We start from the raw sequence: 27,583 nt of genomic DNA, 5'->3' as shown, positions 1-27,583 counted from the left end.
TGGTGTCCATTACTGGTTTGTTTGTTGTGGGGAAGTCAGATATAGATTCCTGCAGTTCTCTTGTGTCATCTAAAGAGGAGTCTAAGCTTACCTCCAAGCCATTCGGTTCTGGCTTTTCATTCAGCTTCTGTTTACTTTTAGCTGGACTGGATGATGCCGATGGGGGTGAGGGAAAGTTTTCCGATTCCTGCTTGTTGATATTGCGGCCGAGTTGGGATCCTGTGGGCACGCTGCGCTGTGTATAGGAGCCGCGTGTGTCTCCCCAGTCCTGTCTTGGTCCGTGTAACGACGCTGAATGGCAAAGAAATCAGGAAAATCAAGAAATCTTTCCTGGTTGTTTTACCTCTTTCTTTTGCGGGATGTCATTTTGGAGGTTCACTGGACCTTGTAGTGCAGTCTGTGCACTGAAACAAGGCTGTACGTCACTGTATTGACCTTCATTGGCCCTTAGTGGAGAGGAGCTGTTTTAGAAAGCAGCCATCCGCTCCACTGGCTAGCCAAGTCCCCCATCTATCCCCTATTTTGTAAATGCTATAACTTTTGCGAAAACCAATCAATATACGCTTATTGCAATTATTTTTTACCAAAAATATGTAGAAGAATACGTATCGGCCTAAATTGAGGAAAAACATATATATATATATATATATATATATATATATATATATATATATATAGGGGATATTTATTTATTTATTATAGCAAAAAGTAAATAAATATTGCTTTTTTTTCAAAATTGTCGCTTTTTTTGTTTATAGCACAAAAAATAAAAAACACAGAGGTGATCAAATACCACCAAAAGAAAGCTCTATTTGTGGTAAAAAAGGACGTCAATTTTGTTTGGGTGCAACGTGCAATTGTCAGTTAAATCAACGCAGTGCCGTATTGCAAAAAATGCTCTGGTCAGGATAGGGGTAAATTCTTCCAGGGCTGAAGTGGTTTAATAATGCTTAAAGTGAAACAATAAAAATGAAATATTCCTTTAAATATCTTGCCTGGGGGTCCCCTTAGTCTGCCTGTAAAGTAGCACATTTTCCCCATGTTTATAACAGTACCACAGCAAAAAAAAATTCTAAAGGAAAAAATGTCATTTAAAATTGCTCACGGCTGTAATGTATTGCCAGATCCCGGCAATATTCATAAAAATTCATTGAAAATAACAGCGTGGGTTTCCCCCCAGTCCATATCAGACCTTTCCGGGTCTGGTATTGATAGTAAGCGTAACTCCACGTAAATTTTTTTGTTTTTAAATAGTGTGATAGTCCACCCATTCCATGTGTTTTTTTGTTAATTCTGTCACAGGGCTACCCTTAACCACTTCAATACACTATATAATATATTGTACACTGCACTGTATACTCTGCAATCTATTATATATACCACACTGACTGCACTATATACTCTGAACTGCAGTATATATATTATAGAGACTGCACTATATACTCTGCTGATAAATTGGGCCTTAGGTGTTGGTGGTGCCAGAACACAGTAATCCCTCACAGTTACTCTTGCTGGGCACAGGAATAGTCCCTGCTGTTAAATATCATTTAAAAAATTGTAATTACATGCCCCTGTTAAACAAGGGCAAAGAAATTTGGCCTTGGGCAGTGGTGGTGGTGCCCTAAGCCAAAAATTTTGTTGGAAGCTGGAATCTTCATGATTGAGGAGGAATAGGATAGTCAGCATAGGCAATCTTCAAGGGATCCCAAATCCATAGCTGTTAGGTACCTGGGTGGTGAGCCTGATTTGGTGGAAGAAGACTTCTCTTATGACTCTGGTTCAGGGCCCACTGGAGTGAAGATAGTGGTCCTGTGAGCACAGCGGGGTAGGAGTGTCTGAGCTGGATGCAGCAGCTGATGCAGGCAGTGGAGATGGTCCTCCGGATGGCTGGAACTGCAGAAACTGGCAGAAGCTGGCAGAGCAGGATGATGAACAGCAAGCCGGGTAGAAGAAGGCACAGGAACAGCGGCAGCGGATCCTGGATAGACTCAGCACACTTGGATAAAGCAGAGGGTTGGTCAGACAAGCCGGGTCAGAGAAGATAGGCAATCAGGCAGTAACTAGAGGCAAAGGCAAGGTCACAGGCTAGCAAAGGTTCAGCATCAAATAGGTAGTCCATAAACAGAGTCAGGCAGGCCGGGATCAGGGCAGGAGAGATCATCAGAGTCAGACTTAAGCCAGGTCAGTGATAGCAATCAGATGAACAGGTAACAGGAGTCTCAGGTACAAGCTGCAGACAAACAAATGCAGCTGTAACTTTAAATAGGGCCACTGGCACAAAACCGCACTAGCACGCATACGTGTGCACGCGGGATGCATGCACACGTGCCCGTTGTGCACGCGCGTGCACCTGAGGTGCATATTGGTGCACACACACACGCCGATGCTTGGGTTGCCTAACGGCGAGCGTGCGCGTGCGAGCACACAGATTTGCCCGCAAAGAGTGAGCAGAGCCCTGGCAATAGCAAATTCAATCAGTTACATCAGCATCAGGTGCTTGATAGCTGCTGATCCAGGAATGATTTTTTTTTATAAATGTGAGCCTATCAATGGAGTCTGTGGACAGGAGCACTCTTTGATCCATTACAAACCCTCCAACACTGGATGCAGGACAGGCCAGTAGCTTGATTGCATATTGAGCAAGTTCTGGCCAGTGGTCCAACCTCAAGACCCATTAACCTAGTGGATGCTCGGAAAGGTCTCCAAGTCTGCTCTTGCCCCTAGATATTCCTGCCCCATATAATGCAGACGCTTATGATGGTTGCTGGACCCTATCAGAACTTGGCACTGAGGACTGAAAAATTGTTTAAAGGCATCGGTTAGCCGGCCACCTTCTCCACCGCTCTTCCTCTGACCGAACAAAGCCTCAGAAACACATTGTCCAGCACCAGGATGGAAACCTCCCGGGGTCTGGAAATGCGTTACACAAACTTTTCTTTAAGGCCTTCTGAAGATGTTTCATCCTCTGCTCCCTCTGTGAAGGCAGGATGAGTTCTGCAACCTTACCCTTGTAACATGGATCAAAAAGAGTTGCCAGCCAGTAATGATCCCTCTCCTTAATACCACAAGTCCTTGGGTCCTTTCACAAGCTTTGCAGAATCGGGGAGGCCATGCAACATAAGTTTGCAGAGGCATTCTATTCTGAGTCCTCTGGGTCACTAATTATCACATTATCCATAACTGCGTCCTCCCAGCCATGTACAACTCCTTGGGTTTATGGGAACTGAAAACCATCCGCTGAAGACTGCTGCATGTTATCCTCAACATCCATGCTGACACAATCCTCCTCCTCTTCTTCTTGTGTGTTTGGTGGACCCACAGGAATGCTATCTGGATAAAGGGGGCCTTGAGAGGAAAAGAAGTCCTCCTCTTCCTCCCGCTGTTCTGCCTCAAGTGCCCTTTCCATGATTCCACAAAACGTGTTCTAGACTAGAGGGACAATGTCACTGATGCATGCATGGTTGCTGCTCATCATCCTTGTGGCCTCCTCAAATGTTGACAGGACAGTGCATGCATCCTTGATCAGTAGCCACTGGCATTGTGAAAATAAGCCAAGCTGCCCTGACCCTGTGCTGGTGCCATACTCACACAGGTACTCAGTTATATATATATATATATATATATATATATATATATATATTTACATAATTACAGAAAATTCCAGTTATAAGTGGTAAAAGTTGAGCAATCGTTAAGGGGGACTCTGATGACCAAAGATGACCTTCCGCAAAAAAGAATACACTAAGTTCTGGTTTCCTAAACTATCCTCTCCGAAGTTGACAAACAAGTGTGACTTCTCCCATGACCCCCATCCCGGCGGTGTTCCCACTGTTGATTCCTATCCAGACTCCAGAAATGATATAAAACAGGAGATGTCACAGGCTGTGGGCTTGGTACAGAAGATGTCAGAGGCTGCGGGCATGGTACAGGAGAAGTCAGAGGCTGTGGGCATGGTACAGAAGATGTCAAGATAGCAGAGGTTGCGGGCATAGTACAGGAGATGTCAGAGGCTGTGGGCATGGTATAGAAGATGTCAAGATGGCAGAGGCTGTGGACATGGTACAGGAGATGTCAGAGGCTGCGGGCATGGTAACGGAGATGTCAGAGGCTGTGGACATGGTACAGGAGATGTCAGAGGCTGCGGCATGGTAATGGAGATGTCAGAGGCTGTGGGTATGGTACAGGAGATGTCAGAGGCTGCGGGCATGGTACTGGAGATGTCAGAGGCTGCGGGCATGTAATAAAATATGTCAAGAAGGTAGAGGCTGTGGTCATGGTACAGGAGATGTGAGAGGCTGCAGGCATGGTTCAATACATCTTACAGGAGATGTCAGAGGTAGGGATGAGCTTCGAGTTCGAGTCGAACTCATGTTCGACTCGAACATTGCCTGTTCGGCTGTTCAGCTAACAGTGAACAATTCGGGCTGTTCGCAGCAAATTCGAAAAGCCGGAACACCCTATACAAGTCTATGGGAGAAATCTAAAGTGCTCATTTTAAAGGGTAATATGCAAGTTACTCTCCTAAAAAGTGTTTGGGGACCCGGGTCCTGCCCCAGGGGACATGGATCAATGCAAAAAAAAGTTTTAAAAATGGCCGTTTTTTCAGGAGCAGTGATTTTAATAATGATTAAAGTGAAACAATAAAAGTGTAATATTCCTTTAAATTTTGTAGCTGGTGGGTATCTATAGTATGCCTGTGAAGGGGCACATGTTTCTGGTGCTTAGAACTGTCGCTGCACAAAGTGTCATTTGTGCAGGAAAAAAAGTCTTTTAAAATCACTTGCGGCTATTTTGTCGGCTCCCCGTAATACAGAGAACACTCAATGAGTGTTCTCTGTATTAGCCGACAATTCATTCATTCATTGATAAAAATAAAATAAAAAATAAAGCGTGGGGGTTCCCCTAAATTCAATTACCAGGCCCTTCAGGTCTAACATGGATATTAAGGGGAACCCCGTGTCAAATTTTAAAAAAAATTGACGTGGGGGTCCCCCTAAATATCCATACCAGACCCTTCAGGTCTGAAATGGATATTAAGGGGAACCCCACATTAATTTTTTTTAAAAAATTGACGTAGGGGTCCCCCTAAAAATCCATATCAGACCCTTTATCCGAGCATGCAACCTGGCAGGCCGCAGGAAAAGAGGGGGGAACGAGAGAGCGGCCCCTCTCTCTCCTGAACCGTACCAGGCCACATACCCTCAACATTGGGAGGATGCTTTGGGGGTCTGTGACCCCTCAAAGCACCTTGTCCCCATGTTGATGAGGACAAGGGCCTCATCCTCACAACCCTGGCCGTGGTTGTGAGGGTCTGCGGGCGGGGGGCTTATCAGAATCTGAAAGCCCCCTTTAACAAGGGGACCCCCAGATCCCGGCCCCCCCTGTTTGAAATGGTAAGGGGGTACAAAAGTACCCCTACCATTTCACAAAGAAAGTATAAAAATGGTTAAATAAGGCAAACACACTTTTGGAAAATTCCTTTATTAAAAATAAAAATAAAATAAAAAAAAAGATTCCAGCGGTGCTAATCCACTCTTGCTATCCAGCGACTAATCTCCGGGGTCCAGCGATGGATGATCATATCCAGCGACGGGGGATCTCTCTGTCCAGCACTGTCCATACATCCGTCTTCTGTCTCCACTGCGGAGATCCCAGCGCTGACGTTTCTTATATTAGGAGGGCGGGGCCACCCATCACCTGACCCCGCCCCCTCTGACGCTGGTGAAGGGAGCCAGGGGTTCCCCAGTGACTTATGGGTGACCCCACCCCCTCTGATGTAACGGAAACCTGCCTGTGTTACATCAGAGGGGGCGGGGTCACCCATACGTCACTGGGGAATCCCTGGCTTCCCTCTCCAGCGTCAGAGGGGAGGGTCAGGTGACGGGTGGCCCTGCCCTTCTAATATAAGAAACGTCAGCGCTGGGATCTTCGCAGTGTCTCCGCAGTGGAGACAGAAGACGGATGTATGGACAGTGCTGGACTGAGAGATCCCCCGTTGCTGGATATGATCATCCATCGCTGGACCCCGGAGATTCGTCGCTGGATAGCAAGAGTGGATTAGCACCGCTGGAATCTTTTTTTTATTTTTTTTATTTTTAATAAAGGAATTTTCCAAAAGTGTGTTTGTCTTATTTAACCATTTTTACACTTTCTTTGTGAAATGGTAGGGGTACTTTTGTACCCCCTTACCATTTCAAACAGGGGGGGCTGGGATCTGGGGGTCTCCTTGTTAAAGGGGGCTTCCAGATTCTGATAAGCCCCCCGCCCGCAGACCCTCACAACCACTGGCCAGGGTTGTGAGGATGAGGCCCTTGTCCTCATCAACATGGGGACAAGGTGCTTTGAGGGGTCACAGACCCCCAAAGCATCCTCCCAATGTTGAGGGTATGTGGCCTGGTACGGTTCAGGAGAGAGGGGGGCCGCTCTCTCGTCCCCCCTTTTCCTGTGGCCTGCCAGGTTGCGTGCTCGGATAAAGGGTCTGATATGGATTTTTAGGGGGATTCCCATGTCAATTTTTTTTATTTGATGCGGGGTTCCCCTTAATATCCATATCAGACCTGAAGGGTCTGGTATGGATATTTAGGGGGACCCCCACGTCAATTTTTTTTTAATTTGACACGGGGTTCCCCTTAATATCCATGTCAGACCTGATGGGCCTGTTAATTGAATTTAGGGGAACCCCCACGCTTTTTTGTTTTTATCAATGAATGAATGAATTGTCGGCTAATACAGAGAACACTCATTGAGTGTTCTCTGTATTACGGGGAGCCGACAATATAGCCGCAAGTGATTTTAAAAGACTTTTTTTCCTGCACAAATGACACTTTGTGCAGGGACAGTTCTAAGCACCAGAAACATGTGCCCCTTCACAGGCATACTATAGATACCCCCAGCTATGAAATTTAAAGGAATATTACACTTTTATTATTTCACTTTAATCATTATTAAAATCAATGCTCCTGAAAAAACTGCCGTTTTTAAAACTTTTTTTGCATTGATTCATGTCCCCTGGGGCAGGACCCAGGTCCCCAAACACTTTTTAGGACAGTAACTTGCATATTACCCTTTAAAATTAGCACTTTAGATTGTGAACGTTCGAATCCCATAGACTTTAATAGGGTTCTAAATTTCACACGAAGTTTAGGTCTGTTTGCAGGTTCTGGTGCGAACCGAACAGGAGGGTGTTCGGCTCATCCCTAGTCAGAGGCTATGGGCATGGTACAGGAGCTAAATAAATAAATAAAGTCGCGCTATGGAAAAATCAGATCTCCAATGTGATAAAAATGTAAAAAAGGAAATATTAGTGAAGAAGAAAAAAATAATAATAAATAAATATATTGGGTTAGAGCTGCCTATGCCTGGAGCCCTCACTTCCTTAGTAAGGAGGGGAGGGAAATAAGAAGTGTAAGTTATAAGGCTATGGCGCTAAACCCTATAAGTGAAGTGATGAATTAACTTATCATCAAAACCTGGTGTTTGTTTTTAAAAGATTTTTTGTGATCAAATGTGGAGTTAATTATCGTGTTCCATCATAATTAAAAATAAAATTAAAAATAAAATTAAAATTAAAACCAAAGTGGGTATTGAAATTATCTTATACGTGTCAGCCTATTATAGGTGGATGCTAAAAACATGTAAACTTTCAGTTAAGTGTGCAAAAATGGTGAAGTTATTGCTTATGTTCAGCGATGTGCTAATTTAAAGTAGACTGTGCAAACATGTGCAAAGAAATGTGCAAAAAATTAATGTGCAAAAAACAACTAAAGATCAAGACAGCCAAGGGTCATAAATAATTCAACCAGTAATCGTATAACGACGCAACATATGTACAGAAGCAGCTAAGGATCAGAAATATTTTCAACCAATAATCGCATAAAGACGCATTTATGTCCAATATAAGTCCAAAAATAAAAAGTTTGGCTTAGTAATACTGCCTCTGCAGATTGTTGTTGTTATTGGTGCATAGAATCAATAGGGAATAATTGGTTCACTCGTGCAAATGGTGCAGGTTTTCAATAAGAGAACTTCATCCCCGGTGCGCCACTCAGTGCTATAGTATGTGAATGCTCTCACCAGAGTTAATGCCCCTAATGGGGCTGGATGGACCTTCACAATGTAAGCCACTGTGCCGCTCTCTGGCTGTTGCTGGTGCACTGGGTGAAGCTTCGTTGTTCCGTCCGTATGGTATCCAACGTTAATTATATATGAGGAAAGACATATCCATAGCGTAATACATTCTTAACCAGATCGTTCGTTTATTAGTATTAAAATGTACTCACATTTGACATTAAAAGCATATGCGTATAGAGAAAAACTCAGCCGTTCGTCTCAAACGAGTGCACACAACGTTGTGTGTCTTGATCTTTAGTTGTTTTTTGCACATTAATTTTTTGCACATTTCTTTGCACATGTTTGCACCGTCTACTTTAACCACTTTCAGACCGGACCATTTTGCTGGTAAATGACCAGAGGTCTTTTTACACTTTGGCACTGCGCTGCTTTAACTGGTAATTGCGCGGTCATGCAATGTTGTACCCAAACAAAATTTGCGTCCTTTTCTTCCCACAAATAGAGCTTTCTTTTGATGGTATTTGATTGCCTCTGCGATTTTTATTTTTTGCGATATAAACGTAAAAAGACCGCAAATTTTGAAAAAAAATGATATTTTCTACTTTTTGTTATTAGAAAAATCCAATAAACTCAATTTTAGTCATACATTTAGGCCAAAATGTATTCAGCCACATGTCTTTGGTAAAAAAAAAGTCAATAATTGTATATTTATTGGTTTGCGCAAAAGTTGTCACATCTACAAACTAAGGTACGTTTTCTGGAATTTACGCAGCTTTTAGTTTACGACTGCCTATCTCATTTCTTGAGGTGCTAAAATGGCAGGGCAGTACAAAACCCCCCCAAATGACCCCATTTTGGAAAGTAGACCCCCTAAGGAAATTGATAAGAGGCATGTTGAGCCCATTGAATATTTTATTTTTTTGCCTCAAGCGATTGAATAATGACAAAAAAAAAATTTTTTTTTTTTTTTTACACAAAGTTGTCACTAAATGATATATTGCTCACACATGCTATGGGCGTATGTGAAATGACACCCCAAAATAAATTCTGCTGCTTCTCCTGAGTACGGGGATACCACATATGTGGGACTTTTTGGGAGCCTAGCCGCGTACGGGGCCCCGAAAACCAAGCACCGCCTTCAGGCTTTCTAAGGGCGTAAATTTTTGAGTTCACTTCTCACTACCTATTACAGTTTTGAAGGCCATAAAATGCCAAGATGGCACAAAACCCCCACAAATGACCCCATTTTAGAAAGTAGACACCCCAAGCTATTTGCTGAGAGGCATGTTGAGTTCATGGAATATTTTATATTTTGCCACAAGTTGCGGGAAAATTACAAACTTTTTTTTTTTTTTTTTTTTTTTTCACAAAGTTGTCACTAAATGATATATTGCTCACACATGCCATGGGCATATGTGAAATGACACCCCAAAATAAATTCTGCTGCTTCTCCTGAGTACGGGGATACCACATATGTGGGACTTTTTGGGAGCCTAGCCGCGTACGGGGCCCCGAAAACCAAGCACCGCCTTCAGGCTTTCTAAGGGCGTAAATTTTTGAGTTCACTTCTCACTACCTATTACAGTTTTGAAGGCCATAAAATGCCAAGATGGCACAAAACACCCACAAATGACCCCATTTTAGAAAGTAGACACCCCAAGCTATTTGCTGAGAGGCATGTTGAGTCCATGGAATATTTTATATTTTGCCACAAGTTGCGGGAAAATTACAAACTTTTTATTTTTTTATTTTTTTTTTCACAAAGTTGTCACTAAATGATATATTGCTCACGCATGCCATGGGCATATGTGAAATGACACCCCAAAATAAATTCTGCTGCTTCTCCTGAGTACGGGGATACCACATATGTGGGACTTTTTGGGAGCCTAGCCGCGTACGGGGCCCCGAAAACCAAGCACCGCCTTCAGGCTTTCTAAGGGCGTTACAGTTTTGAAGGCCATAAAATGCCAAGATGGCACAAACCCCCCCCAAATGACCCCATTTTGGAAAGTAGACACCCCTAAATTTAGGGGTACACTAGTGAGACTAGGTAATAAATGGCGGGTGCCCTGAAACTATAAAAAAATAACTAACCAACCAGCGTCACCTGTAACAGTTATATGGTGATCACTGGTGAAAGGGTTAACTAGGGGGCAATCAGGGGGCTTTATGCGGTAGTATATGGGGGTCCCTGGCGCTATAAAAAGCTGCGGCGAACCTAAATACCTACCTGCCTAACTAGCGTCACCTGTGACACTAATACAGCGATCAGAAAAACGATCGCTTATTAGGCTGGGTTCACACTGGAGCGATGCGGGAACGCCACAAATGCGCGGCGGGTTCCCGCATCGCATGCCTCCCGGCGGCAGTTCACACTGCCCTATGCGAACTGCTGGGAGTGTCAGTGAAATGTTACTGACACCCCCAGATCAGTTCGCATATCGCAGTGCGATCTGCAAACTCGGATCGCATGGTGTGAACACCCATGCGATCCGATTCTGCTGCGGGCCAAAAAAAGGGTCCCGTGCGAATTTGCGGCGGGTGTGGCGAATGGCTGAACTCGAATCGCACAGAGATCGGATGTGATTTGCACTGCAGTGCGGTGCGAATCACATCCGTTCTCAAACCGCTGCAATGTGAACCCAGCCTTAGTGACACTGGCGACGGGGGGTGATCACGGGGTTAAACCTTTATTGGGGGGGTTAGGGGGGTACCTTAGAACTAAAGGGGGCTAACCCTAACTGCCCTAACAGTTATTAGTCACAAATGACACCCGCCGGGTGATCAGGGGGTTAAACCTTTATTAGGTAATAAATGGCGGGTGCCCTGAAACTATAAAAAAATAACTAACCAACCAGCGTCACCTGTAACAGTTATATGGTGATCACAGGTGAAAGGGTTAACTAGGGGGCAATCAGGGGGCTTTATGCGGTAGTATATGGGGGTCCCTGGCGCTATAAAAAGCTGCGGCGAACCTAAATACCTACCTGCCTAACTAGCGTCACCTGTGACACTAATACGGCGATCAGAAAAATGATCGCTTATTAGGCTGGGTTCACACTGGAGCGATGCGGAAACGCCGCGAATCCGCGGCGGGTTCCCGCATCGCATGCCTCCCGGCGGCAGTTCACACTGCCCTATGCGAACTGCTGGGAGTGTCAGTGAAATGTTACTGACACCCCCAGATCAGTTCGCATATCGCAGTGCGATCTGCAAACTCGGATCGCATGGTGTGAACACCCATGCGATCCGATTCTGCTGCGGGCCAAAAAAAGGGTCCCGTGCGAATTTGCGGCGGGTGCGGCGGGTGCGGCGGGTGCGGCGAATGGCTGAACTCGAATCGCACAGAGATCGGATGTGATTTGCACTGCAGTGCGGTGCGAATCACATTCGTTCTCATAAACCGCTGCAATGTGAACCCAGCCTTAGTGACACTGGTGACGGGGGGTGATCACGGGGTTAAACCTTTATTGGGGGGGGTTAGGGGGGCACATTAGAACTAAAGGGGGCTAACTCTAACTGCCCTAACAGTTATTACAGTCACAAATGACACCAATGCAAAAAAAAAAAAAAAAAAAAAAAATGACATTGGTGTCACTGTGACTGGGGGGCAGGGGTAATTGGGGGGGTGATCGGGGGGTAAAGGGGGGGTGTGAGTGTGCCTGGCATGTTCTACTGTGTGTGTAGAGTGTTGGTGCAACTCACCGATCCGCTCTCCTCCGTGTCGGAACGAAAAATACCGACACGGAGGAGAGAATACATCACTTCCTCTCCTGTGTTTACATTACAGGAGAGGAAGTGATGTCACCGGGGATTTCCATTCGTCGAGAGCGATCGCGAGGGGGTGGCCATGAATGAATGGCCGCCCCCTCATCCCGGATCGCTCTCGAAGGAATGCCAACCGCCGCAGGCACCGGGGGGGGGCCCGATCGGGCCCCCCACCCGCAGGCAGGCAGGGACTTATATATACGCCCATATGCCTGCCCGTGCCATTCTGCCGACGTATATCGTCGTGCGGCGGTCGGCAAGTGGTTAAATTAGCACATCGCTGAACATAAGCAATAACTTCACCATTTTTGCACACTTAACTGAAAGTTTACATGTTTTTAGCATCCACCTATAATAGGCTGACACGTATAAGATAATTTCAATACCCACTTTGGTTTTAATTTTAATTTTATTTTTAATTTTATTTTTAATTATGATGGAACACGATAATTAACTCCACATTTGATCACAAAAAATCTTTTAAAAACAAACACCAGGTTTTGATGATAAGTTAATTCATCACTTCACTTATAGGGTTTAGCGCCATGGTACAGGAGCTGTCAGAGGCTGTATGCATGGTACAGAAGATGTCAAGATGGAAGAGTCTCTGGGCATAGTACAGGAGATGTCAGAGGCTGCGGGCATGGTGCAGGAAATGTCAGAGGTTGCAGGCATGGTACAGGATATGTCAGAGGCTGCAGGCATGGTAAAGGAAATGTCAGAGGTTGTGGGCATGGTACAGAAGATGTCAATATGGCAGAGGCAGTGACATGGTACAGAAGATGTCAAGATGTCGGACGCTGTGGACATCGTATAGGAGATGTCAGAGGCTGTGGGCATGGTACTGAAGATGTCATAGGCTGTGGATATGGTACAGGAGTTGTAGGTGCCGTGGGCATGGTGCAAAAGATGTCAAGATGGCAGAGCCTGCAGGCTTGGTACAGGAGATGTTGATGATGGACATGGTACAGGAGATGTCAGAGGCTGTGGGCATGGTGGGCATGGTACAGAATATGTGAAGATGGCAGAGACTATGGTCATGGTACAGAAGATGTCATAGACTGCAGGCATGGTACAGGAGATGTAGGGGCTGTGGGCATGGTGCAAAAGATGTCAAGATGTCAGAGCCTGCGGGCATGGTACTGGAGATATCAGAGGCTGTGGGCATGTCAGGAGATGTCAGAGGCTGTGGGCATGGTACATGAGATGCCAGCGGCTGTGGGCATGGTAAATCAGATTTCAGAGGCTGTGGGCATGTAATAGAAGATGTCAAGAAGGTAGAGAATGTGGGCATGGTACAGGAGATGTGAGAGGCTGCGGGCATGGTATAGTACATGGAAAAGGAGATTTCAGAGGCTGTGGGCATGGTACAGAAGATGTCAAGATGTCAGAGGCTGCAGGCATGGCACAGGAGATGTCAGAGGCTGCGGGCATGGTACAGGAGATGTCAAAATGGCAGAGACTGTGGTTATGGTACAGGAGATGTCTGAGGCTTCAGGCATGGTACAGGAGATGTCAGAGGCTATGGGCATGGTACAAGAGATGTCAAGATGACAGAGGTTGTGAGCATGGTACAGGAGATGTCAAGATGTCAGAGGCTGTGGGCATGGTATAGGAAATGTCAGAGGCTGTGGGCATGGTACAGAATATTTAATTGGCTGCGGGCATGGTACAAGAAATGTAGGGGCTTTGGGCATGGTGAAAAAGATGTCAAGATGGCAGGAGATGTCAGTGGCTGCGGGCATGGTACAGGAGATGGCAGAGGCAGCAGCACGGTACAGAAGATGTCAATATGGCAGAGGCAGTGACATGGTACAGAAGATGTCAAGATGGCAGAGGCTGTGGGCATGGTACAGGAAATGCCAGAGGCTGTGGGCATGGTACTGAAGATGTCATAGGCTGCGGGTATGGTACAGGAGTTTTAGGTGCCGTGGGCATGGTGCAAAAGATGTCAAGATGGCAGAGCCTGCAGGCTTGGTACAGGAGATGTCAGAGGCTGTGGGCATGGTACAGGATATGTCTGAGGCTGTGGGCATGTAATAGAAGATGTCAAGAAGGTAGAGGCTATAGTCATGGTACAGGAGATGTCAAGGCTTTGGGCATGGTACAGAATATGTCAAGATGGCAGAGGCTGTGGGCATGGTACTGGAGATGTCAGAGGCTACGTGCATGGTACAGGAGATGTCAGAGGCTGTGCATATGGTAAAGGAGATGTCAGAGGCTGTGGGCATGGTACAAAATGTGTCAAGATGGCAGAAGCTTTGGTCATGGTACAGGAGATGTCAGAGGCTGTGGGCATTGTACAGGAGATGTCAAGGCTGTGGGCATGGTACAGAAGATGTCAAGATGGCAAAGGCTGCAGGCATGGTACAGGAGATTTCAGAGGCTGTGGGCATGGTACAGAAGATGTCAGAGGCTGCGAGCATGGTACAGAAGATGTCAGTTGGCAGAGGCTGTGGGCATGCTACAGGAGATATCAGAGGCTGCAGACATGGTACAGGTGATGTCAGAGGCTGTGGGCATGGTACAAAATATTTCAAGATGGCAGAAGCTGTGGTCATGGTACAGGAGATGTCAGAGGCTGTGGGCATTGTACAGGAGATGTCAAGGCTGTGGGCATGGTACAGAAGATGTCAAGATGGCAGAGGCTGTGGGCATGGTACAATAAATGTCAGAGGCTGTTGGCATGATACAGAAGATGTCAAGATGGCAGAGGCTGCGGGAATGGTACAGGAGATTTCAGAGGCTGTGGGCATGGTACAGGAGATGTCAGAGGCTGCGAGCATGGTACAGAAGATGTCAGTTGGCAGAGGCTGTGGGCATGCTACAGGAGATATCAGAGGCTGTGAGCATGGTACAGGAGATGTCAGAGGCTGCGAGCATGGTACAGAAGATGTCAGTTGGCAGAGGCTGTGGGCATGCTACAGGAGATATCAGAGGCTGTGGGCATGGTACAGGAGATGTCAAGGCTGTGGGCATGGGACAGAAGATGTCAGAATTGCAGAGGCTGCAGACATGGTACAGATAATGTCAGAGGCTGTGGGCATGTTACAGAAGATGTCAATATGGCAGAGGCTATGGGCATGGTACAGGAGATGTCAATATGTCAGAGGCTGTGGCCATGATACAGGAGATGTCCTAGGCAGCGGCATGGTACAGGAGATGTCAAGGCTGTGGGCATGGTACTGAAGATGGTAGAGGCTGAGGGCATGGTACAGGAGATGTCAAGGCTGTGGGCATAGTACATGAAATGTCAGAGGCTGTGGGCATGGTTAAGGAAATGTCAGAGGCTGTGGGCATGGTACAGAAGATGTCAAGGTGGCAGTAGTTGTGGACATGGTACAGGAGATGTCATAGGCTGTGGTCATGGTACTGGAGATGCCAGAGGCTGTGGGCATGGTACAGGAGATGCCAGAGGCTGTGGGCATGGTTCAGGAGATGTCAGAGGCTGTGAGCATGGTAAAGGAGATGGCAGAGGCTGTGGGCATGGTACAGAAGATGTTAAAGGCTGTGGGCATGGTACAGGAGATGTCAAGGCTGTGGGCATGGTACCGAAGATGGCAGAGGCTGCAGGCATGGTACAGGAGATGTCAGATGCTGTGGGCATGGTGCAGAAGATGTCAATATGGCAGAGGCTCCGGGCATAGTACAGGAAATGTCAGAGGCTGTGGGCATGGTACAGAAGATTTCAAGATGGCAGTGGTTGTGGTCATGGTGCAGGAGATGTCATAGGCTGTGGGCATGGTACAGGATATGTCAGAGGCTGTGGGCATGGTACAGGATATGTCAGAGGCTGTGGGCATGGTACAAGAGATGTCAGAGGCTGTGGGCATGGTACAGGATATGTCTGAGGCTATGGGCATGTAATAGAATTTGTCAAGAAGGTAGAGGCTGTGGGCATGGTACAGGAGATGTCAAGGCTGTGAGCATCGTACAGAATATGTCAAGATAGCAGAGGCTGTGGGAATGGTACTGGAGATGTCAGAGGCTGCGGGCATGGTTCAAGAAATGTCAGAGGCTGTGGGCATGGTACAGAATATGTCAAGATGTAAGAGGCTGTGGGCATGGTACAGAAGATGTCAGAAGCTGTGGGCATGGAATAGGAGACATAGAAAAAAGAGAATGTTAGCCTGCTAAGAGCAGGCTAACAAGGGGTTACTAATGGCAACAATAAATAAATCTAAATGAATTGATTCCAGTTTAAATAAGTTAACCAATTTTGTTAAAGTATCAAAAATAGAAAAAAAACCTGCGCAGTTCATAAAAATATTGGTTCTCATATAATTAATTGTGTACCCACAGACAATAAGACAAACAGGACATACATAAAACAACACAAAACACTTCTCAGGTCCGGACAAATTGCTTTAGTCCATTGCAACCCACGTATTAGATTACCTACTGAATATTACAGGGTCAAAATTCCCTATTTTTTCCAATAACTAAACGGTTATGCAGTGGTTTGCCAGGATTAGCGATATACAGCGTATGGAACATCTAACGGCGGCTATAGGGGAAAGAGAGGAGGAACATAGTGCGCGGTGGTCACACTGGGATCTGTTTCGATATTCAGATGGCTACAAATCTTACACATGAACAGACAGTCCCTTAGGGGCAATGGGGCCTTGGGTCGGCGGCCTCGCCGGGGCCTCACCTTATCCTCCCCCCCTCCTCCCTCCCCATCCTTATTCTTTCTTATAAGCTACCCCCTCTTTTCTCTCGTGACACCATGGGTGTCGTTCATCTTTCCTCCCCATAAAAATGAAAATCCTCCTGAATGCGATACCTCAGCTTGGTGCCGCCCCCAGCCTCATGGGTGCGAGCTCCATAACCTAAAACGACAGGGACTTGCTCCAGTCAATTTCATTAAGTAACCTGGGACACGATAGTCCTCCCTTTGGGGGGTGCCCTACTACACGTGATCGCCCAGAATACGAATGCAGCACAGATATATGTGCAACATGTTTTGGGTACCTAGATATTCCCTCCTGCTCAGTAGATAGCATTGTTGGTTAGACTGGAGCTCTTGGACACATATAGTTGATAACGGCTAATCGCATCACTCCTTCAGTATGATCCCGCAATGGAGGAGGATACAAACGATACAAACAATTATGGACCACCATGAATGAGGTTTGGTTTCTTACTGACCTTTCACGAGGGTCCATTGGGACTGAGGCTTGGTTTTAACCACTTACCATTCCCCTGGGTCTCCACACTCACTGGGTGGATGTGGAGAGATAGCACTTTTCAATATGGCCGCCGCTTGGTCCGCAATTATAGGATGTTTTGCTGGGATACACACACACATGGTGTCCGTGGATTGAAAGCGAGGCTTGGTCCACGATCATTGATTTTAAACGTTGATATGACATCTAAGATGGCCGCTGACCCAAAGCGAGGCTTGGGTATGGGGATGGGTATAAAAGGGGTGACGTCGCACGCCGCCCGTGCCCCTGGACGACATAAGTTATTACGAAACATGTAGGGCGGTGCGAACAGGTCGACGTCACCCCAGTCGCGTTTGTTACATACCAGGAAGGACGGGTTGGTTTTCCTGTGGCGTGTGTCCGGCCGGCACACGCTTCTGTTTGAGCCTGCTTTTAAAGTCTTTCATGTAAGTGTATACGTCCATTGTTTGTGAATTAAAGTCATTGGTTTTACACTATCTGGAGCCTATGTTTTTCCCTATGTGATACTACGTTGTGTTGGGAGTGATATATGGAGTAACAGCTATAGTCCCACTGTGTGAAAGATCTGGGATCGCTTAAAGGGGAACAGCTACCTGGATATCCATCTGATTACATTCTGCTTGTGGTGACCCTCTGTAACGGGGGGTCGCTTGGAGCCGGTAAGGAGCCAATTCATTTGTCTGGTGACGGGAAAGAGCACATTACACTTCTGGAGAGGAAATTTAATTTGTGTGCTTCAAATCCAGTTATTCACATGAAGATTTTCTCACTGATGTTGGTTTAACCATATGGACACTTTGCATTAATAATTTGTCATATAATTATATGGATGTTATATAGAGTTGATCATATTTAGTATAATTGTTTGCCTTTCATCTCATGCACTTCTCAAGTTTTGGGGTGTGTTTATTTCTAGGGGTATATATTTATATTTTTGTTTTTGGGATGTTTTTTAAATCCTATCTGTAGTTAGTGCTAATAATATTGCTATGATAGTCACATGTCTCCATCCCTTGGTGCTGGAAAGATTAACCCTTTCATGACTAAGCCTATTTTTGGAATTTGGTGTTTACAAGTTAAAATCCATATTTTCTACTAGAAAATTACTTGGAACCCCCAAACATTATATATATTTTTTTTAACAGAGACTCTAGAGAATAAAACGGCGATTGTTGCATTATTTTATGTCACACGGTATTTGCGCAGCGGTGTTTTAAATGCAACTTTTTGGGAAAAGGGACACTTTCATGAATTAAAAAAAAAAAAAACAGTAAAATTAGCCCAATTTTTTTGCATAATGTGAAAGATAATGTTACGCCGAGTAAATAGATACCAAACATGTCACACTTTATAATTGCACGCACTTGTGGATTGACGAAAAAGTACGGTACCTAAAAATCTCAATAGACGACGCTTTAAACATTTTTTACGGTTACCAGGTTAGCGTTACAGAGGAGGTCTAGTGCTAGAATTATTGCTCTCGCTCTGACGATCGCGGCGATACCTCACATGTGTGATTTGAACACCGTTTACATACGCGGGCGCGACTTCCGTATGCATTTTCTTTGCTTCACGAGCTCGCGGGGACGGCGGGCGCTTTAACATTTTTTTTTTATTTTTTTTATTTATTTTAAAATGACTAAATTGTTTAAAAAAAAAAAAAATGATCACTTTTATTGCTGTCACAAGGAATGTAAACATCCCTTGTGACAGTAATAGGCGGTGACAGGTACTCTTTATGGAGGGATCGGGGGTCTAAAAGACCCCCCACCCCTCCTTTAGACTTCAGTGTATTCAGATCGCCGAAAACGGCGATTCTGAATACCGGATATTTTTTTAAAACCGGCGCCATTGGCAGCCGAGTAAACGGGAAGTGACGTCATGACATTGCTTCCGTGTTTACTATGAGGAGACTGGAACGAAGCCGATTACGGCTTCGTTCCAGTTCCTCCCCAGCAGCTGGAGGCATCGGATGGCGAATCGGCGCTCCCGATCGAGCGGGAGCACCGGTAACAGCGGCGGGAGGCGGCGGGAGGGGGGGACGCCCCCTCCCGCTCCTCCGGCATAACAGCTGAGCGGCTTTTAGCCGCATCGGTTGTTATGCCTGGATAGCCAATCGCCCGCTGAACAAAACGGTACCGGGATGATGCCTGCAGGTGCGGGCATCATCCCGGTATACCCCCGGAAGCCGAGTACGCACATCTGCGAACGCTCGGCGGGAAGGGTTAAACAATGTACAATAGTGTAACGATAGAAAAAGCCAATGCACAGTAGGAAATCTCGTCCAATCCGTGGCATTTAATTGCAACAGCCTTCTATTTAATCACTTCACCGCACTTCCAATGCACATTCCAAAGCGGCCGGCCGACTTATAATGTTTCAACAACTGGCAACAAGTTATCTCCTTTGTTTATTTAGGCAGACAAAGTAGCAAGGCAGAATGACATTACTAGTCTCTGATGTGAATAAACAGAAAAGATTATCAGCTGCTATTTCAAAAGGCAACTCAAGTCAAATGCTGGTCAGCGAGTGTTAAAGAGGAAGTAAAGGCTATTTAAAAAAAATGCAACCTGCAAGGCAAAGGCATAATGAGCTAGTATGCATAGCATACTAGCTCATTATGAATAACTTACCTGAGAACGAAGCCCACGAAGTGGTCCTCCGTCTTCATGTTCACCGCTGCCATGTATCCCAGAGTGACTTCCAGGTCTCACTGTTCCAGCGATGTCATTCACCGGAGCTGCAATGACGTCACTCCCACGTATGCGCACGGGAGCCGACACGAGCGGCATATCGCCATGATCTGCGGCCTGCCCAGTGCGCCTGCGTGGCGCTGTCTACGGCGCATACACCATAGACAGTGGTGGCTGTCTTTTTCTAAATATCTCCTAAACCGTATATGTTTAGGAGATATTTCTTGGACCTACAGGTAAGCCTTAATCTAGGCTTACCTGTAGGTCAAAGTGGTCTGTACGGGTTTACAACCACTTTAATATGTATATCAGTACCACAGTCACCCGAGAATCACGGTGTCGGCATCCACTGCAGTATCCGTCTGTAAATCACCTGGCTGCCTTTCAGCTGGTATCCCGTATGTTGGAAAGTAAAGTAGATCGTCTCCAGTCATATATCTGCCAATATATGCCGATAGTATCACACTGACACTGCATCAGTTGTTATCTCATTCAGTGTCAGTGTGATACTATCGGCATATTTTGGCAGATATATGACTGGAGGCGATCTACTTTACTTTCCAACATTGACTAAAATTGAGTTTATTGGATTTTTCTTATAACAAAATGTAGGAATATCATTTTTTCAATATTTTTCATCTTTTTTCATTTATATTGCAAAAAATAAAATTCCCAGAGCTGATAAACACCACCAAAATAAAGCTCTATTTGTAGGAAAAAAGGATAACATTTTGTTTGTGTACAGCATTGCATGACCGCGCAATTACCAGATAAAGCAGCGCAGTGCCAAATTGTAAAAAGTGCTCTGGTCATTCAGGGAGTAAATCTTCTGGGGCTAAAGTGATTAAGGTAAAAAACCTTCATCCTTTCCATCCTCTGTAATAATTCCTGTAACTTCCTAGTATATGATCTATATCTATGGAGATGATATCTGATTGGTGGAGACACTAAAGAATGGGGGATGGAAGAATAAAGTGATTTAATGTGAAGTGTTCCCCACGTGAATGTAGAATCCCATTGTAAATGTGGAATATCCACCAATATAGTACTTGTATCTCTAATATATCCCAGAAGTCTCAGCAATAAATGCTGGAAATGTATATCCACCCCTCCCCCTACATTCTCTATAAGGGATCCTATTCCTGCCAAAATCCGGTGACCTTCAATGGGAACTCCTGATTGGTGGACTTTAGGAAGGTGATGGAATATTGGGGTCACTGGGGTATCCACCATCAGAAATTCTGCTGTTTTATTTCATAAACCCCCCAGATCCTTTCCATTATCTATCAATTTCAGAAGCCCCTGTATGAGACACTGTGTGAGGTCCTGCTTAATAATAATAATTCCTCATATTCATGTTATAATATACTATCATGTGTCTGGATTTGTCTCTGCAGGTTGGTTGATTGTGGTGTGACTTCCTCCAGTTGTGATGATCTTCGATCCATTCTTATCAATAATCGATCCCTCACCACACTGGATTTATCAGAGAAAAATCTGGAAGACTCTGGAATAAAACTTCTATGTGAGGGGCTCAGAGATCCTGGCTGTACTCTGCAGAGGCTGAAGTGAGAATTATCCTATAAATGATATAATCTTCTGCAGGATTCTGATATAAATCTTCTATGTGAGGGATCCAGACATGTCACCTAGATGAAAGTTATACAAAGACAGACTTCTAATTGGCCGGTTACACTGGGAGTTTCCATCATAGTCCTTCAGGTCACTCACAGTTATTGGCTTTCATCCCCTCCACTGACTATCAGAGATCAGTCTTTGGCTGGAGTCACACTGGAGGTCACAGCGGGTCACAGCAGATGGTCCGGTGCGTCTCCATTCACCATTTCAGGTCCGATTTCTGTCTGAATTTTGGGCTGAATTCGGACCTGAAACAGACCAGAAGACGCACAGGACTCCGTATTCTCTTCATTCAGTGACCAATCATAGACAGATGGTCCTCAATTAGAATCTGGAAGGACAGAGCGAGTCTCTAGACCAGAAGTGACCCCTAGATGCCAATAAAATTCCCCCATCCTTGTAGATATAAAATTGTCACCTCACTGAGCCTCAAAGAGAAGTCCTAGTCATTTCATCTACAAGCCCAGCAGGGGAGGAGGCCGATACAGGGAGAAGACCCCGAACTGTCTGCCAGACATTGATTTATATCAGAGGAATCTATTTTATCTCTCATACAAAATAAAATATTGGTTGCAGAGAGATGGAAATAATTGCCCCTGATTGTAGACATGTTGGGGTACATGTACATATAACATTGTATGTGTAGTGAGGATAGAATCCAGGAGAACCCCCAGAATGGTTCTATGGGGTCTGATCACACCAGACAAGCACTGATTGGTCTTGTTTGGATCAGACTGACATGCCGGTGTTGGAAATCCAATCCTTATCCATCAGAACCATTCATGGCCCATTTAGCTCTGGTTCCTTCAGAACACAGGACCGGCTTGTGGGCTGGGCAGGGAACACCCCCCAGGGTTGATTGGCTGATGGCTAAACTCCACCCACATCCATAAATTGAGGATCCTGAGATATTAACAGGGTGATTCCCATGGTGCCGGTCTAATCAGTGAATAGTGGATGTTCCTGACATGTTCCTGTCACAGGATAATCCTCAGAAAAAGTTTATTTCTCTTTTATTCTCACAGCCAGACTGTGTCTGTCCTTTTGTCTTTGTTGTATTTTCTCTCATTCTTTATCTTTCTACATATTTTATACACTAAATAACAAACTAGTGTAGCTCTGCTCTATATTACACAGACAGACAACCTACCTGCAGACAGAGGTAAGTGTTACCACAACCCCAGTGTTACTATACGGCTGTGTAACTATGTAACAAACCACCTAACCACCTGATCCTGAAACTTCCAAATAATAATTACACAACAAAAATGATAATACAAAGCAAATACTACATAGAATATATGTCTGCTACTACCACAACCTCAGTGCTGGAACAATGTGCTGCAGAATAATGAATTGCTATTAATACACTTTATACAGAAAACTAACAACTTTATCCCGGTAATTGTAGAAATGGAGTCGGTGAGGATTTCCTCTCAGTAGTGCCACATCCAAAAACTTGTTAGAAGTTAGGTTACCCAGCATGCACCTCCAGATCTCGCACATGCTCAGAGCAGCACGAGCCGTGTAATAGGTTGTAAGTCGGGTTTCCATAGCAACAGCAATGTCAAAGGAAGTTCCCGCCCCTTAGCTATGGAAACCTCCCCTCCCCCTCCAGGAGGCAGGAAGTTTATCTACATTTACAAAGATTATAAATCTACAAATACAAAAATCTCCTGCAAAAGGAAATTACTTTATAAAAGATGATAATTGTAAATGATATCCCTTGTTTATGTGCAGATGTGTGTGTGTGTGTATATAACATCAACACAGAAAGAGGGATATAATTTACAATTGGCATTGATTAAAAAGTAATTACTTTTTCCAGTTGCTGCCCCATAATACTGCCACAACCAAATTTTACCCATCCTATTGCCCCATAAAAATTACCCCATTATACTGCCACCATCTCCATTGCCCCATCCTATTGCCCCACAATACTGCCACCATCAAAATTGCCCCAATATACTTTCACCATCAAAATTGCCCCATCCTATTGCCCCACAATACTGCCACCATCAAAATTGCCCCATTATACTTTCACCATCAAAATTGCTCCATCCTATTGCCCCAATAAAAACTGCCCCATCATACTGCCACCATCAAAATTTCCCCATCATACTGCCACCATCAAAATTGACCCATGAAATTGCATCATCATACTGCCTCCATTAAAACTGCCCTATCATATTGCCCCATCAAAATTGTACCATAATACTGCCATCATCAAAATTCCCCCATCAAAATTGCCCCATCAAAATTGCCCCATCAAAACTGTCCAATCAAATTTCCCCATTAAATTGCCCCATTAAAATTGCCCCATCAAAATTGTCCCATTATACTGCCACTACCAAAATTGCCCCATCAAATTGCCACCATCAAAATTGCCCCATCGTCTTGCCCCCATCAAAATTGCCCCATCAAAACTGCCCCATTCCATTGCCCCAATCAAAACTGCCCCATCACAATTGCCACATTTTACTGCCACCACCAAAATTGCCCCATCATACTGCCACCACCAAAATTTCCCCATCATATTTCTCCATCAAAATTGCCCTATTCAAAATTGCCCCATCAAAACTGCCTCATCCTATTGTCCACATAAAATTTTCTCCATTATACTGCCACCACCAAAATTGCCCCATCCTATTGCCCCATAAAAATTGTTCCATTATACTGGCACCATCAAAATTGTCCTCATCGAAATTTCCCCATCATACTGTCACCATAAAAACTACCATATCCTATTTCCCCAATCAAAATTGTTCCATAATACTGCCACCATCAAAATTGCCTCCATCAAAATTGCCCCATCAAAAATGCCTAATCAAAACTGCCCTATCAAATTTCCTCATGAAATTTCCCCATTATACTGCCACCCCCAAAATTGCCCCATACTATTGCCCTCATCAAAACTGCCCCTTCACAATTGCCCCATTATACTGCCCCCATCAAAACTGCCCGTCAAATTGCCCCTTCAAAACTGTCCCATCAAAATTGTCCCATCTTATTACCTCCATCTAAATTGCCCCATTACACTGCCACCACCAAAATTGCCCCATAAAAACTGCCTCATCCTCTTGAACCATGAGCTTGCCCCATCCTATTGCCCATCAAAATTTCCCCATCAAAACTGCCCCCTCCTATTGCCCCCATTAAAATTGTCCCATCATAGTTACATAGTTACATAGTTAGTCAGGTTGAAAAAAGACACAAGTCCATCCAGTTCAACCTTAAAAACAAATAAATAAAATAAAAAATAATCGTACAATCCAGATACCCAATTTTATGCCCACAATTGATCCAGAGGAAGGCGAAAAAAAACCCAGCAGAGCATGCTCCAATTTGCTACAGCAGGGGAAAAAAATTCCTTCCTGATCCCCCAATAGGCGATCGGATTTTCCCTGGATCAACTTTACCTATGTTAGTACCTAGTTATATTATGTACCATCAGGAAAGTATCCAAGCCTTTCTTAAAGCAGTCTACTGAACTGGCCAGAACCACCTCTGGCGGGAGTCTATTCCACATTTTCACAGCTCTAACTGTGAAGAAACCTTTCCATACTTGAAGATGAAATCTCTTTTCCTCTAGACGTAAAGAGTGCCCCCGTGTCCTCTGGGTTGACCGTACAGAGAACAACTCAACACCAAGTTCACTATATGGACCCCTAATGTATTTGAACATGTTGATCATATCCCCCTTAATCTCCTCTTCTCAAGAGTGAATAAATTTAGTTCCTCTAATCTCTCCTCATAGCTGAGTTCCTCCATGCCTCTTATCAGTTTGGTTGCCCTTCTCTGCACTTTCTCCAGTTCCCCGATATCCTTTTTGAGAACTGGTGCCCAAAACTGAACGGCATATTCCAGGTGAGGTCTTACTAATGATTTGAACAGGGGCAACATTATATCTCTTTCTCTGGAGTCCATACCTCTCTTAATACAAGAAAGGACTTTGCTCGCTTTGCAAACAGCAGCTTGGCATTGCATGTTGTTATTCAGCTTATGGTCTACCAAAACCCCCAGATCCTTCTCCACTATGGATTCCCCCAGTTGTACTCCCCCTAGCATGTATGATGCATGCATATTCTTAGCCCCCAAGTGCATAACTTTACATTTAACAACATTAAACCTCATCTGCCACAGTCGCCCAATTAGACAGTGTATTGAGGTCGGCTTGTAAATTGGCGACATCCTGTAAGGACGTTATTCCACTGCATATCTTGGTGTCATCTGCAAAGACAGAAATATTACTTTTGATCCCAGACCCAATATCATTTATAAAGATGTTAAAAAGTAAGGGTCCCAGCACTGAACCTTGGGGTACACCACTGATAACCTTAGACCATTCAGAGTAAGAGTCATTAACCACTACTCTCTGAATTCTGTCTTCTAGCCAATTTTCAATCCATTTACAAACTGATATTTCCAAACCTGTAGACTTTACCTTACACATGAGCCGTGTGTGGGGAACTGTATCGAATGCTTTTGCAAAATCCAAGTATACCACGTCCACCGCCACCCCTCTGTCCAAGGTTTTACTTACCTCCTCATAAAAAGAAATCAGATTTGTCTGACAACTTCTGTCTTTCATGAATCCATGTTGTCTGTTGCTTTAATCATGGTGCCACCATCAAAATTGCCCCATCTTATTTCCCCATCAAAATCGACCCATCCTACTGACATAATCAAAACTACCCCATCCTATTGCCCCCATCAAAATTTCCCCATTATACTGCCACCATCAAAATTGCCACAATCAAAACTGTCTCATCCTATTGCCCCATCAAATTGCCCCTTAAAATTACCCCCATAAAATTGCCCCATCATACTGCCACAATCAAAATTGCCCCATTATACTCCCACAATCAAAATTGCCCCATCAAAATGCCCCATCAAATTGGCTCCATCAAATTTCCCCATGAAATTGCTCCTATCAAAATTGTCCCATTATACTGCCACCATCAAAATTTCCCCACAAAAACTGCCCAATCATACTGCCACCATCAAAACTGCCCCATCAAATTTGCCCCATTATATTGCCACCATCAAAATTGCCCCATCAAATTGCCTGATGAGGCTATACTGATCGGCACCACTGGTGGGCACTGATTAATGGCTGCTGTGGGCTCATATGAGGCGGCTTTGCATTTTATTTCCTAAGACCCCGCCCACTGATTATTCATTAGCTGTGTCTACTTCTGCCCCTCCCTGGAAGAACATTCCCCTTCTTTCCTGCTTCTCCCTCCAGTGTCCGGGGCTGTAAAGTGACATTATGGAGCTGTGATGATCTTTGTTCCGTTATCTCCACAAACCGAACTCTGACCGATCTGCATATATCATTGGATGATGATGAGAAGATGTCGGAGTCAGAAGTGAGACGACGTTGTGAGGTCCTCCGGAATGCCGGCTTCTCTGTGGATAGAGGGTAAGATCTGTTATATTGGAGGTAACACACATACTAAGTCTTAGAATGTGAATAGTAAAATGTAGACAACATTGGGTGGGGATGAGATGATGGAGATGAGATGATGGGGGTGAGATGATGGGGATGAGATGAGGTAGATGAGATGATGGAGATGAGATGATGGAGATGAGATGATGGGGATGAGATGATGGAGGTGAGATGATGGAGATGAGATGATGGGGGTGAGATGACGGGGGTGAGATGACGGGGGTGAGATGACGGGGGTGAGATGATGGAGGTGAGATGATGGAGGTGAGATGATGGGGGTGAGATGATGGGGGTGAGATGATGGGGATGAGATGAGGTAGATGAGATGATGGAGATGAGATGATGGAGATGAGATGATGGAGATGAGATGATGGGGATGAGATGATGGAGGTGAGATGATGGAGATGAGATGATGGGGGTGAGATGACGGGGGTGAGATGACGGGGGTGAGATGATGATGGGGGTGAGATGATGGAGATGAGATGATGGAGGTGGGACATTGTTGGGAGGTCTTCTGACACCCGGGCTGCTCTGTAATGAAGATGGAAGGACGGGTGACAAACATTCTATACAATTTCTGTAGAGCCCATTGGAGGTCTCTGTAGTTATACAGATAATGAGAGAGATGATTGAGATTTCCTGTGCCAGTCACAGATTTCCCAGATGATGGAGAATTTATTCCTCATCCCAAGTTTTATCATTACAGATGGGGGATGGGGAAAATCAGATCCACCAATAATAATCTTAGTCAGGTCCTACAATCTTCCACA

The 27,583-nt window shown here is 44.8% G+C and overlaps 1 protein-coding gene across 1 annotated transcript in view; it reads left to right on the top strand.

Moving 5' to 3' along the window:
• The window catches only part of LOC143963521 (NACHT, LRR and PYD domains-containing protein 3-like), a 121,517-nt gene that overhangs the window by 82,468 nt on the left and 11,466 nt on the right, over window positions 1–27,583 (top strand). The window contains exons 7-8 of the mRNA XM_077473190.1: window positions 21,121–21,291; window positions 26,610–26,786. Coding sequence (XP_077329316.1) covers window positions 21,121–21,291; window positions 26,610–26,786 — 348 coding nt within the window. The remainder of the gene's footprint in view (window positions 1–21,120; window positions 21,292–26,609; window positions 26,787–27,583) is intronic.

This window comes from Lithobates pipiens, unplaced genomic scaffold (genome assembly GCF_037356315.1).
Source record: "Lithobates pipiens isolate NorthernLeopardFrog02 unplaced genomic scaffold, aLitPip1_a1.2 Scaffold_8, whole genome shotgun sequence".
Taxonomy (NCBI): Eukaryota; Metazoa; Chordata; class Amphibia; order Anura; family Ranidae; genus Lithobates; species Lithobates pipiens.
Note: the sequence above shows the minus strand (reverse complement) of the source record. Positions and strands in the feature narration are given on the sequence as shown.